At 40.9% G+C, this 16,682-nt stretch overlaps 1 protein-coding gene across 4 annotated transcripts in view; it reads left to right on the top strand.

The window, feature by feature from the left end:
• VPS13A (vacuolar protein sorting 13 homolog A) overlaps positions 1 to 16,682 on the top strand; it is a 125,466-nt gene that overhangs the window by 22,004 nt on the left and 86,780 nt on the right. For all 4 annotated transcript variants that reach the window (XM_080574824.1, XM_080574823.1, XM_080574826.1 and 1 more), the window contains exons 18-22: positions 1,366 to 1,567; positions 4,807 to 4,921; positions 7,957 to 8,093; positions 9,059 to 9,191; positions 10,010 to 10,127. In XM_080574824.1, coding sequence (XP_080430950.1) covers positions 1,366 to 1,567; positions 4,807 to 4,921; positions 7,957 to 8,093; positions 9,059 to 9,191; positions 10,010 to 10,127 — 705 coding nt within the window. The remainder of the gene's footprint in view (positions 1 to 1,365; positions 1,568 to 4,806; positions 4,922 to 7,956; positions 8,094 to 9,058; positions 9,192 to 10,009; positions 10,128 to 16,682) is intronic.

Below are 16,682 nucleotides of genomic sequence, written 5' to 3'. Positions count from 1 at the left end.
GTGCCAATACACATCTTCTGTTTAACCAGTTTATAATTGTTATACACAAGCAATCCCATTACTAACTTTTTTTTTTTTGCCTTGAAAAATGTCTGTTACTCCTTTTGAAACTTAATCTGAACAAAGTTATCTCATAACTGCTGGTGTAAAGGCATCAAGCCTTAATAATTTGATCTCCTGCTATGATAAGGTCACATGCTTGGTGGATGAAGGGAAAGCAGTGGGTGTAGTCCTTCTGGATTTCAGTAAGGCCTTTGATACTGTCCCTCACAGTGTTCTGGACAAACAGTCCAACTGTGAGATGAATGGGTTCATGCTACTCTAGGTGGTGAACTGGCTTGATGGTAGAGCTCAAAAGGTTGTAGTGAATGGAGCTACATCTGGCTGGCAGACGGCCCCTTCCAGCTGAACTATTCTATTCTAACATGACTGAAAAGTTCTTCCATTTTTAGTTCAATTTCTAGATTTGCAGAAGAAAACTGTAACTGATGATTTTGACTTGTTTTCACGTTCTCACACTAGAGGACAAAAAGCAGTGATATGTGAAATATTTGATTTACATTTCAAATATGACTTAAATTCTGGGGAAGGATAGGCTTCATGTTTTAAACTTTGTCCTCTTTGCTTTGGGGCATATTAGGTTATACTAAGATAATATTGATTTTGCATAGTGTTAAAAATATTTTTTGGTTTATGTTTTGCTTGCATCGTTTCTGTTCAGTCTCTTGAGCATCTAAATGGCCATGCTAATGCTGTCATCTTGAGAAAAAGGGAGAAAATATTACAGTTGTACAGGGAAACATTTTTGAGTGTTGAGACATTAAGATCTTTAACTGAGAACTGTTAAAGAGGTAGTCTGGGTGACAGGAAAAATAAATCCCAAACCTAAAAAGAATACTCCAGATTATCCAGCAGTAATGAGACTATTAATCTTGTACACCTCTTGTGGATTCTCTTTTACTCTCTGCACTGGAACCCACTCCTCTTTGTGTCAGTGTTCCCTGGTATAAACACTGCCATTTAATTTTTGAACTCATTCTACAGAACTTCCATTTGCATCTTTGTTCCCTACCCTGACACCTCTTCTCATGAAAAATGTGAGGTGAATAATTTGGATTCCCTTTCTTACTCACTTTACTCAAGTGTGGCTAATAGACACAAAAGATAATGAAATGAAGAACAGGTAACACACAGATATACAGATATCCTTAGACTAAGCTATTTATATTTGAGGATGGTTAGAGGTGATGTGCAGGTGTTTTGATTTTTTTTCAGTTCCTTGTACTTTTATACTTTTATAATCTAATTGCACATATGGATATTACATCTGAACATGCCGCTCATCTTTCTTTTTTTTTTCTCCAGATTTGAAACGAAAGTAACCTCACTTGAAGTTACGGGCATGTCCCGAGAAAACTGTACACCCTGTCTGCTATCTTCTCGAACAGTCTATTCAGACAATAGTACCTCACTCTTAAGCATAACATTTGAGACTAATCCTTTGGATGAGAAGGCAGATCAGAGGCTTAGAATTGAATCACAGCCACTGGAAATAATATACGATGCAGTAAGTAAATATTTGAATGAACGGTGTATCTTGAAAAAGCTTACGTAATAGTAAAATAGCTACTCGGACCATGGGACTTGCTCTGACAAACCTGGTCGACTGGGGGCTGATGGGTACCACCTGCCAGGGAAGGGGAAGAGCATCTTTGGTCATAGCCTTGCCAAGCTGGTGAAGAGGGCTTTAAATAGAGTTGCCAGGGGAGGAGAACCTCAATCCATCCCACTCCTCCCAGTTTGATGCAAGTGCCAGGGATAAACACCCAGAGCCTGGGGAAGGGTCATGGGTCAGCAGGAGAGCACCTGAAGAGCAGCAGCACAAGGGAATTCCAGCCACTCCAGCCAGCGAGTCAGTTTCATCAGGGGCCCAACTTAAATGTCTCTATGCTAACACAAGTAGCATGGGGAGTAAAGAAGAGGAGTCAGAGATGTACGTATGCCTGCAGGGCTTTGTTCTCATTGGCATTAGAGACGTGGTGGGACAGATGGCTCCCACGACTGGAGTGTTGGAAGGACGCAGGCTGTTTGGGAAGGCCAGGCGAGGGAAGCAAGGAGGGGGGCATCACCCCGTGTGTCAGTGAGCAGCTGGAGTGCTTGCAGCTCTGCCTGGGGATGGGTGAGGAGCTGAGAGAGAGCTTGTGGGTCAGGATTCCAGGGAGGGCAGGGACAGGGGACCTTAGAGTGGGAGTGTGCTACAGGCCGCCTGATCAGGAAGACCAAGCAGACGAGGCCCTCTATAGGCAGACAGGAGCAGCCTCACATATGCAAGCCCTGGTCCTCAGCGGGTACTTCAAGCAGCGTGGTACCTGTTGGAGGGACAGCACAGCAGGGCATAGGCAGTCCAGGAGAGCCCTGGAATGCGCTGATGACAAATTCCTTCTGCAAGTGATAGAGGGGCCCACAAGGAGAGGTGCTATGCCAGACCTCATTCTCACCAACAAGGAGGGTCTGGTGGGGAATGAGAAGCTGAAGGGCAGCCTTGGCTGCAGTGATCATGAAATGGTGCAGTTTTGCATTCAGAGGGCAGCGAGGAGGGGGCACAGCAAGCTTGCTGACCTGGACTTTTGGCGTCTTGAGGGATCTGCTTGGTAGAAGAATACCATGGGCCAAAGCCCTGGAGGGAAGAGGGGCCCAAGAAAGCTGGCTAATATTCAGAGATCACCTCCTCCAAACTCAGGAGCGATGCTTCCCAGCAAAGGGGAAGTTGGGCAAAAACGCCAGGAGACCTGCATGAGTGAACAAGGAGCTCCTGGCCAAACTCAAGCAGAAAAAGGAGGCATGCAGGGAGTGGAAGCAAGGGCAGGAAGCCTGATGGGAATACAGAGAAAATGTCTGAGCAGCAGGAATAAGGTTAGGAAAGCGAAAGCCCTGTTGCAATTAAATTTGGCCAGGAACGTCAAAGGCAACAAGAAAAGCTTCTATTAGGTACATCAGGGTTAAAAGGAAGACTAAGGAAATGGTGGGTGCCCTCCAGAAGGAAATGGGAAACCTGGTTACCCAGCATATGGAGAAGGCTGAGATACTCAATGACTATTTTGCCTCAGTCTTCACTGGCACGAGCTGTAGCCACATGGCCGAGGCCCCAGAAGGGAAAGGCAGGGACTGGGAGAATGAAGAACCACCCAGTGTAGGAGAAGACCAGGTTTGAGACTATCTAAGGAATATGAAGGTGCGTAAGTCCATGGGACCTGATAAGATACATCTGTTGGCCCTCAGGGAACTGGTGGATGTAGTTGCTAAGCCACTGTCCATCATATCTGAGAAGTTGTGGCAGTGTGGTAGAGTTCCCGCTGACTGAAAGAGGGGAAACATAACCCCTATTTTTAAAAAAGGGAAAAAAGGAGGACCGGTGAACTACAGGGCAGTCAGTCTCAGCTCTGTGCATGGCAAGATTATGGAGCGGGTCCGCCTGAAGACTCTGTGAAGGCACATGGAAAATAAAGAGGTACTTGGTGACAGCCAACATGACTTGACTAAGGGCAGATCATGCCTGACAAATCTTGCAGCCTTCTATGACAGTTACAGCATTGGTGGAGAGGGGAAGAGCAGCTGATGTCATCTGCCTGGACTTGTGCAAAGCATTTGACACTGTCCTCTATGACATCCTTGTCTCTAAATTGGAGACACATGGATTTGATGGGTGGACCACTTGGTGGGTAAGGAATTGGCTGGATGGTCGCACTCAAAGAGTTGTGGTCAACAGCTCAACGTCCAAGTGGAGATCAGTAACAAGTGGTGTTCCTCAGGGATTAGTACTGGGACCAGCACTGTTTAGCATCTTTGTCAGTGACATGGACAGTGGGATTGAATGCACCCTCAGCAAGCTTGCCAATGACATAAAGCTGTGTGGTGTGATCGATGTGTTGGAGGGATGGGACAGCATCCAGAGGGACCTGTACAGGCTGGAGAGGTGGGCCTGTGTGAACCTCAGGAGGTTCAACAAGGTCAAGTGTGAGGTTCTGCATCTGGTTCAGGCAATCCTAAGCACAGATACAGGCTGGGCGGAGAATGGATTGAGAGCAGCCCTGAGAAGGATCTGGCGGTATTGGTTGATGAGAAGCTGAACATGAGCCAGCAATGTGTGCTTGCAGCCCAGAAAGCAAGCTGTATCCTGGACTGCTGTAAAATAAGCAGGGCCAGCAGGGCGAGGGTGGTGATTCTCCCCTTCTACTCTGCTCTCATGAGACCCCACCTGGAGTACTGTGTTCAGTTCTGGGGCCCCCAGCACAAGAAGGACATAGACCTATTAGAACAAGTCCAGATGAGGGCCACAGATGATCAAGGAGCTAAAGCATTTATAGGAAGACAGGCTGAGGGAATTGGGGTTGTTCAGCCTGGAGAAGAGGAGGCTCCAGGGAGACCTTATAGCATCCTTCCAATACCTAAAGGGGACCTACAGGAAAGCAGGAGAAGGACTCTTTTGTTAGGGAGTGGAGTGATCAGACAAGAGGGAATCTCTTTAATCTAAAAGAGGAGAGATTTAGGTTAGATAAAAGGAGGAAATTCTTTACTCTGAGGGTGGTGAGGCACTGGACCAGGTTTCCCAGAGAAGCTGTGGATTCCCATCTCTGGAAGTGTTCAAGGCCATGTTGGATGAAGCATTGAGCAACCTCATTTATTGGGAGTTGTCACTGCCCATGGCAGGGGAGTTGGAATTCAATTATCTGTAAGGTCCCTTCCAACCCAAACCAATCTATGATTCTGTTAAATTTGCCATGTTTAATTGTTGCTTTATTTTAACAGAGAACAATAAATAGCTTAGTAGATTTCTTCAGGCCTCCAAAAAATGTACATTTAGAGCAATTGACGTCTGCAACTTTGATGAAGCTTGAAGAATTTCGTGAGAAAACATCAACAGGCAAGTGCTGCATGCTCTTCTGACAAATTTTAGATTCTACAAGTATGAAAATATTTAATATCTTTCTTTATGGGGATGCATTGACCCAAGTCATAGGTTTGTAATAAAACAAATAAGTTGAATGCTTTGATCTTGTTACAAAGCATTTGTTCTAGGAATTGGACAATTCTATTTCTGTATCTTTTTCAACTTCCTTTGTAAATATGCTCCATGCACTGAGGTAGTGTTTCAATATTTATACAGTTGGATTCCATACAGAGGTAAAACAGTTTGTTAATTCCAGTTTTTCCATTTTTGTTCATCTGAGTATCCAAATAACCTTAATTGTGTCTTATTCTTGATGATACTGAGATATAGGTTGTCTCATAAAACTCTTAAATCCTTTTCAGAGTTGTTGCTTTTCAGCACACATTCTTCATTTATAGGTGAATGTTGATTTTGATCTTGACTGACTGAAGTCATATAAACTATATCTGTCTTTCAGTTACTCAGCATTGAAGCCATTCCCCTCATTTTAATTCCTTAATCTTAAATTATCTTAAAAAATCTTAAATTTTTATCTCTGGAGGTCTTGTATTTCAACATACAGATGAAAATGGTAAATACCTTTGAGACAAATACTGAGATATGTGGAATTAACTTGTATGAGTAAGGGTGTCTGAGGCACTGTAGGTCAGAGGCGTGTCCAGCTCAGTGTCCTGTCTTTGACTTGTGTGTGGGAGAGGGTGCTAAGGGGAGTTTTCACATATAAATTCTTTTTAAAAGAAAAAAAAAATCAGTGTGAGTTTTACCTCATTTAGATCTGTAATATGTTAATATTTAAATTAACATATGAACGTTCCATAATAATAAGTTAAATCATAGAAAACTCAAGTACTGTGTATTTCTTTTATCAATCTAGTATCAGGAATGAAATTGGGCATCAGTTATATCTCTACTTGTTAGTTCTTCTTTGGCTGAACTGTGTGCAAGCCTTTATACTGTTTAATTAAGGACTGAAGTCAAAATAACAAGTCTATAGTTAGGTGGATCATCTTTCTCATCTTTCCTGTCAGAAACTTCTCCAGCAGTATTGAATATATTGATATCGCAGGTCATTCCTGAGATTATTTTGAAAAAAAAAAATTTGCTTAATTGCAATATGCTTGGCTCTCTACTCATTATAATTGAACACTGATTCTGAGCATGATTCATTTATTTCTGGAAATAAGAAATGCTACGATGCTTCAGTTATAACTTAGATATAGCATAACTTCAGAGGTATATCCCTACCAGTAACTCTTACTTCTTCAAAAATATTGAGTTGCCAGTAGTAATCCAAAGGCTTGTTTCTTTCATGAATGAAAAACCCAACTGAAATTTCTAAAAATAAGTGGTGTGTTGCTTGTAAAAGAAAAAGAAAAGAAAGAAGGCAGATTAACATAGTCCCTTGCAGCACAGTATTCTGCTGATCAGAGGTAGAATTAAAAAAAAAAAAAAGGAACCATATCATTGATATGTTCAGACTTGCTGTCCTTCTCAGTAAAGAATATTTTACACGTGTCTTTCAAGCAGTAAAAGATAGCTGGAAAATACTGGGGACCTGTGAACTATAGAGCTGAAGAAACTCTCTACTCCAAAATAATAATAAGTTTCAGTACCACTGAAAGGCATTACAGAAGTCTGGTTTCCCAGAGTGCAGTTTATGGACTCACTTAACTGAGTTCTTTTTTCAAAGGAAATAAAAAAGGCTGTTCTGGAACCTTCAAAGTCACTCAAGTATGGTTAGGTATTGAAAACTGAAAAAAATCTTTTTATTAATCTAAGTTACTTTACCTTGGAAATTCTGTACTGTGTTTGTCATCCAATTCTTCATTGACTAGTCTATCTGTCCTATGGCAGTACAACCATTGATAATGTTGGAATAGTTTTAACTTATTTCTTCCTTAATATCTGAGTTGAGCAACAAAGTTTCCTATGTGTTTTGTACAATCACTTCATGTTTTGAAATCTAACCTCTTTACACTATACTTCTTTTCCTTACTGATGTGGGTGTTCTGCAGTGCGATGTCATCTTGATCACTTGTTACATCTAGTTCCGTGATTAACTTGTTTCATCTGGTAAATATTTAGCGGGTTGTGGCTGCATCATAAGGCAGTTTTCAGTGCTAACGTGAAGCAAGGCTACTCATTCCTCTTCAGATGGGGGGGGGGGGGGTGAAGAGAGAATTTGATCTCAAACGTTTTGACAATCTGAAACTCCCAACCAGTTGAATAATTTTTGAACAGATTTTTTGCAAGACCTTGCACTTGCTGATCATCAGGATAGAGATGCTAGTCAGCAAAATCAGTGTAAATGTCAGTATCTTAGTAGTAAAAATATGGGCAGTTTGACAACCACAGTTGGACACTTCCAGTAAGAGCTGCTGGAGCAAGTTAATTTCTGAATCTGCAGAGCACAATGGGTTATCTCCGCAATTGTCAAGTTGCATTACACTTTCCAGTTACCATTTCACCTCTGCTCAGTATGAAGCTTTTTTTGGAATTGCATGTTTCTGTGTTGTATTAGTGTTTCTACTTCTGCATTAGCATTGTTCGCCATCACCATGTCATCTATTTGGTGGGTCTTTTAAAGATATCCTGTGTTTTTTGGCTCAGAAGAAATTTAAAGAGCATCTGTATGTATAATTAAACATGATAATTAGATGGCAGTAGCAATATGGGAGATGGAGTAACTTCCTTCTTGCAGAAAACTTTCATGCATGAAAACTCTGTTCATGCAGAAAGAAGAGATCTGCTGAAGGGGATGAGTAACTATGCAGAGAGTACAGATAGGAGGGGTGTGTATGTACTCTCTGCTTACAGAAGCGTGGATCTGTTCTTCATGTTCAATAGTTTCAACTCCAGATGCTATGGGTCTTGCTGAAAAAGAACTAGTTATATAGTGTTCACAGCTCCATTAAAGTTAGGCAGGAATTTCTCTTATAGCTTCTTTTAATTCCGTGGGTTTTGTGTGGATTAATTTATTCATATTTACTAACTGTGTTGTTTTTCAGGTTTGTTGTATATTATCGAAACCCAGAAAGTTCTTGACCTCAAAATTAACCTCATGGCTTCATACATAATTGTTCCACAAAAGGGATTCTATGACTGTACATCAAATCTACTCCTTTTGGATCTTGGTAGTCTTAAGGTATGTATTTACCTGATGAAGTAATTCAGCAAAAATGTTTGGCTTTTATGTGATTTGTTGTTTCTTGAATTTGTATGTATTGTATCTTAGTGCGTATATGTACCTAGACTTCTTTAAGGTTGCCCAGGCAATATTAATGTGATTATTCTGAGTGTTCAATCTACTAATTATTTTTAATGTGAAAGTAGTCATAATTCAGTAGCACTCAAAAGAGAAATGTCTTAAAAACGAATATTTAAACTGTTTTCACTGTTATAAACCTCACACTGAGCACTGTCTGGCTCTGACAAAAACAAAGATCAGTGCAAAAATTATTAGACATTCTAAGGATGATAGACACATCTCATTGGAGATGAACAGCAGAGAGGGCACATACAAATGTAAGACACCAAAGAAGGGTAACCCAAAGCTGAATCAAAGACGTAATGACTGATATTAAAGCTAAGACACTGAACATTGATAATGAATGGTCCAAAGCCCCTTTTCTGTTTTACTCAGAGTTTGTGTAATAAGTTACAGGGTAATGCCACACCTAAATTTAATAGATAGATAAATTTTAAAATAGATTGTGCTACTGTGGTGATTAATGCCATATTTTTGTATATAGAAAAGTGAACATTATGATGTTACTGATTATGAAGAGTTTGAGACTTGTCTGGATTATGAGTCACTTACTAAAGGAAATTAAAATAAATTCCTTCTGTACAAAATATTGTATGAAACTTGATAGATGTTAATTTCTTTCTTTCCTTGAAGAAATGATGTTTAGTACTTCCCATTTTTTGTTTTGATATAGCCGCTTGTGTTAGATATCTCCTCTGCTGTGATGTTTCTAAGACTCTGTGCCCTTATAATGAAGGTTTAAATTTAATCTTTTGTCGTGGTAGGATCAAGTATTCATAGAATTACTACTTTGACTATTTTGAAATTAATTACTGCTTTTTTTTTTGTGACTGTGGTTTAAGATGAAAAGCAAAAGTCGTTCTGATTTATCGGAACTTAAAGTAGGACAAAGCAGTATTGAAGATATAATGTCAAGAGCTTATGACAGTTTTGATATCCAGCTCACCAGTATACAGTTACTCTACAGCAAACATGGTGAGTATTCATAAAAGTAAATCTGTCTTCAATAGATTAAAAATATTTCAGTAGTTGATGTACCTTTGTATTTTTAACTGAAACGGTGGAGAATCTTTGGGACATGTTTCTTTAAACTCAGATTTTAAACTCCATCATGTGAACATACTAAGAACTTCCAAAACATACATCTAGGTCTTAGATTCCAACCTTATCTTTTGCTAAATAGATGAACCAAAACCCCTGTTTTTGAAGATTCCAAAATGTCTCATTTGATTTAGAGCGTAATAAATACGTACTTTTGCTCTTATTCCAACAGTGTAATTAATTTATGATGTATTTTCATTCAGTGCCTTTTTCTGACTTCCGTCCAAATTAAAAGCAGAATCCATGAGTAGTTTCAGGTATGATCATTTTGTGAGGGTAAAGAAAGGATCAGAATCCCTTATTGAGGGAAACTTCTAGTAGTAGTTTGTGAACTAACAATGTAGAAAAAGTCAGAATCAAAGAAGTCTAAGACATTTAATTCTTGTTCCGGAGGAGAATCCAAAGCCTGAACTCCTAGTACAATGCATGTTAAGAATTAAGTCCTTAGAAATCTGCATCATTGTTTGGGTAGATGTTTAGATGTGAACAGTGGAAAGTATTAAGTACTGCAGTGTGTCTGAAGTCCTGATCCTGTACAGTATGCATGTATTGAAGAGCTATTAAAGAGACTCTGTCACCTAAATTTTTAACAACGTATATTAAGTAATATCAGGTGCCTTAATTCCGTAATATGTGTAATGGAAAGAAATATCATTCAGTTTCAAAGCTTAGGGATTTTTTTGTTCCTCTAGATGAAAACTGGCAAGAGGCTCGTAAGCTGAAATACTCATCTCAACATATCTTGCAGCCCTTGGATGTGAAAGTGGAATTTAGCAGAGCTATGGTTGTCACAGATGCAAGAATGCCCAAGTAAGTCTAGTTCCTGTTTTTGAATTTTACAGTAAATGATGTTTTTTTAGGGGGAGAAGAAAAGATAATAAGTATCTATTTATAATTCTTACGCTATTTTACATCAGCCACATGTATCGCACTTCTAAGATTCACATTTGGTCCTAAATACTTTATTAAATATACTGATCATAGTCCAAATTAGGTTTTTCTGATACACATTTTAGTCCTCATTGGAAATACGGAGGGACGGGAAATGTGAACTTACAATGCCTCTCTTATAAACATCACAAAATACTTTGAAAAGTGATTTGCTGTCTTACTCCCTTACTTTTGTTTAGGTTATTTGTCAGTGTTGTTTATCTACCTCAGATCTCTTCTCAAGGAAAGAGCTTTTAGTGCATAGAGTGTACACTTAGGCTTATTTAGCAGAAAAGTTATTGCTTATGGAAGTTGTACTCAGAAGGCGTTTTCATGTTACTACTGTTGAAGCAAATTTGATGTCCAAGACCACTGAGACAGAAGGGCAAAGATAATTCTGCATATATTTTGGAAAAAACATCCTCACTAATGTCCGACAAGGACACTACTTGCTAAAAATTCCATTGTTTTTGAAGTGCCATTAATGCATTACAACATAATAAGTTTTTTAGGACAATCATGATACAACAAACTAGCTTACACTTCATTCTTAAAACTATTAGAAATTCAGATTTTAGCTAGGCACTTATGGGCATAAGAATTGGCATAGGCCGTGGCAGAAAAATGTTTAGCACAGTCAGGGGGCAATTTATGAAATGAAAATTGAGAAGAATGTGAAGATCATAAAGACCAGTTGTTCTCCAGGTACCCTGTCCTCTGAGCTGGTAGATGGGGAGCAGAGTGAAACCCTCATAACTGGCGAGGAAATGGTTAGCAACCTGCTTAACTACTTAGACATATGCAAGTCTTTGAGGCTGGATGGGATACACCCAAAGGTACTGAGAGAGTTGTCAAAAGTGCTCACCAAGACACTTTCCATCATTTATCGGCAGTCCTGCCTATCAGGGGGAAGTCCCAGTCAACTGTCAGCTAGCAAACATGATGCCCGTCTGGAAGGAGTGTCTGGGAAACTCCAGGCCTATTAGTGTAACCTTGGTGCCGGGGAAGCTCGTGGAGCAGATTGTCTTGAGTGCCATCATGCTGCATCTACAGGGCAACCAGGTGATCAGGCCCAATCAGCATGGGTTTATGAAAGGCAGGTCCTGCTTGACTAACCTGATCTTCTGTGACAAAGTGACGTGCTCAGTGGATGAGGGAACAGCTGTGGATGTGGTCTACCTTTACTTCAGTAAGGCTTTTGACACTGTTTGCCACAGCATTCTCCGGGAGAAACAGGCTGCTCATGACTTGGATGGGTGTACACTTCATTGGGTTAAAAGCTGGCTGGGTGTCTGGACCCAAAGAATTGTGGTGAATGGAGTTAAATCCAGCTGCAGTCTGGTCTGGTCACTAGTGGAGTCCCCCAGGGCTCAGTACTGGGGCCAGTTCTCTTTAATATCTTTATCAGTGATCTGGATGAGGGGATCAAGTGCACCCTCAGTAAGTTTGCGGACAACACTAAGTTGGGCACAAGTGTTAATCTGTTCGAGGGTAGGAGGATTCTGCAGAGGGATCTGGATAGGCAGGGGTGATGGGCTAAGGCCAGCTGTATGACGTTCAGCAAGGCTGAGTGCCAGGTTCTGCACCTGGGGCACAACAACCCCATGCAACCCTACAGGCTGGGGGAGGAGTGGCTGGAAAGCTGCCTGGTGGAAAGGGACCTGAGGCTATTGGTCAATAGCCAGCTGAACATGAGCCAGCAGTGTGCTCAGGAGGCCGAGAAGGACAACAACATCCTGGCTTGTATCAGAAATAGTGTGGCCAGCATGACTAGGGGAGTGATTGTCCCCCTGTACTCGGCTCTGGTGAGGCCGCACCTCAAGTACTGTGTTCAGTTTTGGGCCCCTCGCTATAAGAAGGACATCGATGCGCTAGAGTGTGCCCAAAGAAGGGCAACAAAGCTGGTGAGGGGTCTAGAAAAACAAGTCTTAGGAGGAGCAGCTGAGGGAGTTGGGGTTGTTTAGCCTAGAGAAAAGGCTTCGGGAGACCTTATCATGCTCTACAATTACCTTAAAGCAGGCTGTAGCGAGGTGGGGATTGGTCTCTTCTCCCAAGCGCCAAGTGATAAGACAAGAGTGGAAATGGCCTTAAGTGGCACCATGGGAGGTCTTGATTGGATTTTAGGAAAAATTTCTTCACTGTAGGGGTTGCGAAGTATTGGAACAGGCTGCGTAGGGAAGTAGTTGAGTCACCATCCTTGGAGGTCTTCAAAACACAGACTCACAGAATATGCGTCTAGTTGTCAAGCTTAGTGACATGGTTTAATGGCAATGCTAGGTCAAAGGTTGGGCTATATGATCATAGAGGGCTTTTACAACCTAAATGATTGTATTCTGTTCTATGAATCTAGGATTTGTTTACTCAGAAGTAAAATAATGCATACCACTGATGCTGTGTGTTGTGAATACAGAGCATTGATTTTGTGGTACAATGGTGCCACCTTCTGGAAAGCTGGGAAGCTAGCTTCTGAATTTTGATGTCTGACATGGTAAAACATTGTACTCTTTTTCCTCCTTACCTTTTCTATTTGGTGGAAAAGGTTAGATAAGAGAACTAAAAAGACAGATTCCTGAGAGTTGTACATCAGGAAGCCCAGGGAGAGAAAGTGAGATTTCATTTCTGTGGTCATATAACAGACTGTTGTTTTAATGTAGGTTTGTAATTGGGTTATGCTGATATAACCTGGGTTAAGGAGTGTCTGCTCTTAATGAAAGCACCTATTGCTGTATCATATTACTACTTGTCATGGCATGTGACACAAAGAGAAGCGTATACCAGTTGTGCTTTTCCTTTTGACTGTTTATCTCTGTCAAGACTGATTCTAAGAAATTTTTCCATAATGTATGTTATTTGTGTTCCATATTCTCATATGGTCACTTAAATGACAGTAAAAGGTTTCTAACTACTTGCTTTTGTTGTTGAAGCATTATTTCTTGCAGATCAGCTGGTGCTTCTTTGAGTGTCTGTGCTATCTCACAGCTGTTTGATTGTGATAAGCATATACCACAGTGAGTTAAGGATCAAAACTAACATCTTAACCCTCACCAAGAGCAAATAGCCAATCTAGCATAACTGAACTTTTTACTTTCTTCAATCTCCAGATGATTCTAGGATGGATTTTGAAGATGATACTGTAATACTTTAGTCCTCTACCAGTCTCAAAATAGCTGGGATAGCAGCTCTTCACATGATGGTGGAGATTTGACCTTCTCTTTAACGGCTTGCTGCTGCTGCTTCTTGCTTCAAATTCTTTAGAAGTTTGAAGTATTGAGAACTTGGATTACCTTCTGGATAGTACATATCCTGTTATGACTGTGTGACAAATTTTCAAATTTGGTTATCTATCTCACAAATTGGTTAAAACAACAAATGTTTTAATTGTTCCTGTTTTTTATCTCTCACTATTGTGGTGGTTTTAACCCTGCTGGGCAGCTAAACTCCACCTCAACCACTCTCTCAGTTCCCCTCCTCAAAGGAAGAGGGGGAGAAAAGGAAAGGAGAAACTGAAAGCAAACTAAGAGCACCTTCCTCCCCACTCCCTTCTACCTCCTCCCCCCAAGCAGCACAGGGGAACAGGGAACGGGGGCTGTAGTCAGTCCCTGACACTTCTCTTTGTCTCCTCCACGTCTTCACGGTCACTCTCTGCCCCTGCTCCACGCGGGGTCCCTCCCACAGGATGCCGTCCTTCCCAAACTGAGCCTGTGGGGGCTTTTCACAGGCAGCAGCCCTTCAAGAACTGCTCCCACACGGCTCCGTACCACGGGGTCCATCCCCCAGGAGCAAACTGCTCCAGCACGGGTCCCCCACGGGCGGCAGCTCCCCCCAGACCCCTGCTCCTGCGTGGGCTCCTCTCCACGGGCTGCAGCTCCGGCCCGGGGCCTGCTCCTGCAGGGGCTCTCCATGGGCCGCAGCCTCCTCCAGGCCACATCCACCTGCTCCACCGGGGGCTCCTCCACGGGCTGCAGCGTGGAGATCTGCTCCGTGTGGGACCCGTGGGCTGCAGGGGGACAGCCTGCTCCACCAGGGGCCTCTCCACAGGCTGCAGGGGAACTGCTGCTGCGTGCCTGGAGCACCTCCTGGTGCACTGACCTTGAGGTCTGCAGGGCTGTTTTTCTCACATGTTCTCACTCCTTCTTACACCTAAAAAGCTTGTAATTGGATGCTTGTATTTTCTTGATTCTTTAATGTTGCATATACTTCTTCAGGAGACCCTTGAATCCAGTTGAATTATTGTTCAAAACAGTAATGAATTTACCAGGCCTTAGTGCTGGCTTTGCTTAGGAAGGCACGTCTCTATATTGATGCCTGAATGAGAATAGTAATTTATGTGATTTACATTGATTAAAGAGCACTAGATCAAGGGCCTTTCATTGCTGACTTGTATTTTTAAAATATCAAGGCATCTGCTCATATTTTTTTTACCCTTAAAATGAACTTTCACTCTGTGTTTGGATCTGATTATCTGCCTTTCATTTCTGAGAATAGGATGCAGCGCTCCTTATAGTTTCTGTGCTTTCGTCTTTGGGAACACTAATAAGATTCTGTTATTTTGTAGACTGTTTAAGTTTTTTATTTGTTTTCTCTGGTTGTAGGGTTCCCCCATTTTGTGAAGCAGGTTACTGGGAGAATGTCGTGTGTTTTTTGAAGGTGTTTGAAGGTAGTACTAGGATACCAAAGTTGAGAGCATCCTACTATACAATATATAGTCTCCATTTAAAAAAATAAATACGTCCTATTTGAAGGAATGTCCATATATGACTGGAGCTTTGAAAGTGGTTCTACTTTAGACAGAAGGAAATGTTAAGGATGCCAGTCTGAACCATGGCAGAAGTTTCTGCACAGATTCCTTCATGGACCGAAGTACCGAACTCTTCTATTCCTCAGTTGCTGCCCACAAACTGAGAACAACTGCATTCTACTTCTAGATGTTTTCTGTATGTTAAAAGCTTTTTTTAAAGGACCAGAATTATTTGCATTATCTATGCCTTGTGTCTGCTAAATGCTCTCTTATGCCAGGTATATATGGGCTGTCCGTTTTACAAATAGTCATCAGAAGCTGACCTTTCCCTCAACAACTAGCAGGCAATAGCAGGGCATAGAGTAAAGGATGGGTGCAGTTGATTACAATATGAAATCTTTATCCTAGTTGCTGTAGTCTTGCTTAAAGCTAGTAAAGATGAGAGTGAAGACTTCATCTCTCTCTCTCTCTATATATATGTATAAATCTATGGGAAAAAAAGAATGATATCCATCTTTATCGTACAGCTACACACTTGTCTGGTTGTCCCCCTTCCTCTCCCCCTCCCTGTCCCAGAACCCCCCTACCCTGCCCTCCCTCGACACACCCCCCCCAACACAAAAAAAAAAAAAAAAAAAAGGAAGAAAAACGGGGACAACAAAAAGTGTAAATTTCTTTCTAACAGTACTGGAATTATGAACATAAATCATAAGTAGATGAAATTAAATTCCTTCAGGCTTTATGTATCAAAAACATATACATAGTAAAAACCTAGAAACTTGCTGCTGCTATTTGACCGGTATAGATTCAGGTTTGCTCAGTTATGAAGTGTTTTTTCCAGTTACTCTTGTATCTCAAAGTTAGTTGAGGGTGACTGAAAACTTTGGATTTTTTTTTCCCCTCACATTATCTCCATGTTCCTCTGGAGACTGAGCCTTGAGTTGAGCACAATGAAATTGACAGGAAACAACAGGTCCTGTTTCTTACATCCACTGTGTTAAGCGTCTGCTGCTGCCCGCTGTTGGTGATGGTTGGCTTATTGAATGGACCAGACCTCTTTTATATGTTCTAATTAGCTGTTGGAATAAATACATAATAAGTTTCTTGGAGACAGTTTTCTATGCTGCTCAGTTCTGTGAGGAACTGGGATGCGTTTTATGTCTTTAAAAAGACAGTGACTATATTCAGTTCTACTTCATATCATCAAAAGTCTATTCAAACAGAGTTAAAATACATTTTATTGGTGACATTTTTAAAGAGTTATTTTATTCCCCTGTGTCTTTTACGTCTATGACATTTAGTTTACATAGCGAACATGGAAATAATATTAGAACCAGGTTAAATATACATAACTTCGAGAAAGTTATTTGTGAAAGTACACAAAATTGTAATTTTAGGTTGAAATTTTAGGTTGCAAACATTCTTACGCAAAAAGTTTTTTTTTTTTTTTTTGTAAAATACTGTGTGAGGGCTTAGCTGTGTGATTTACTGCAAGTAATTAAATGAAAAATACGAACAAGAATGAGCAATTTCTGATTGTAAGGATGGTATGCTTTATGTAACCAAATCAGGAGTTATTTGCAGCCTTCATCCAGAAGACATTGTACCAAATGCAAATATAAATTAATATCTAGATATTTGTTAGTTAGTGATCTCTTCTGTGTGCAACAGAAGTTACGTGTCTGTATTAAATGTAA

Source organism: Anser brachyrhynchus (genome assembly GCF_964034855.1).
Source record: "Anser brachyrhynchus genome assembly, chromosome: Z".
Lineage (NCBI taxonomy): Eukaryota > Metazoa > Chordata > Aves > Anseriformes > Anatidae > Anser > Anser brachyrhynchus.
Note: the sequence above shows the minus strand (reverse complement) of the source record. Positions and strands in the feature narration are given on the sequence as shown.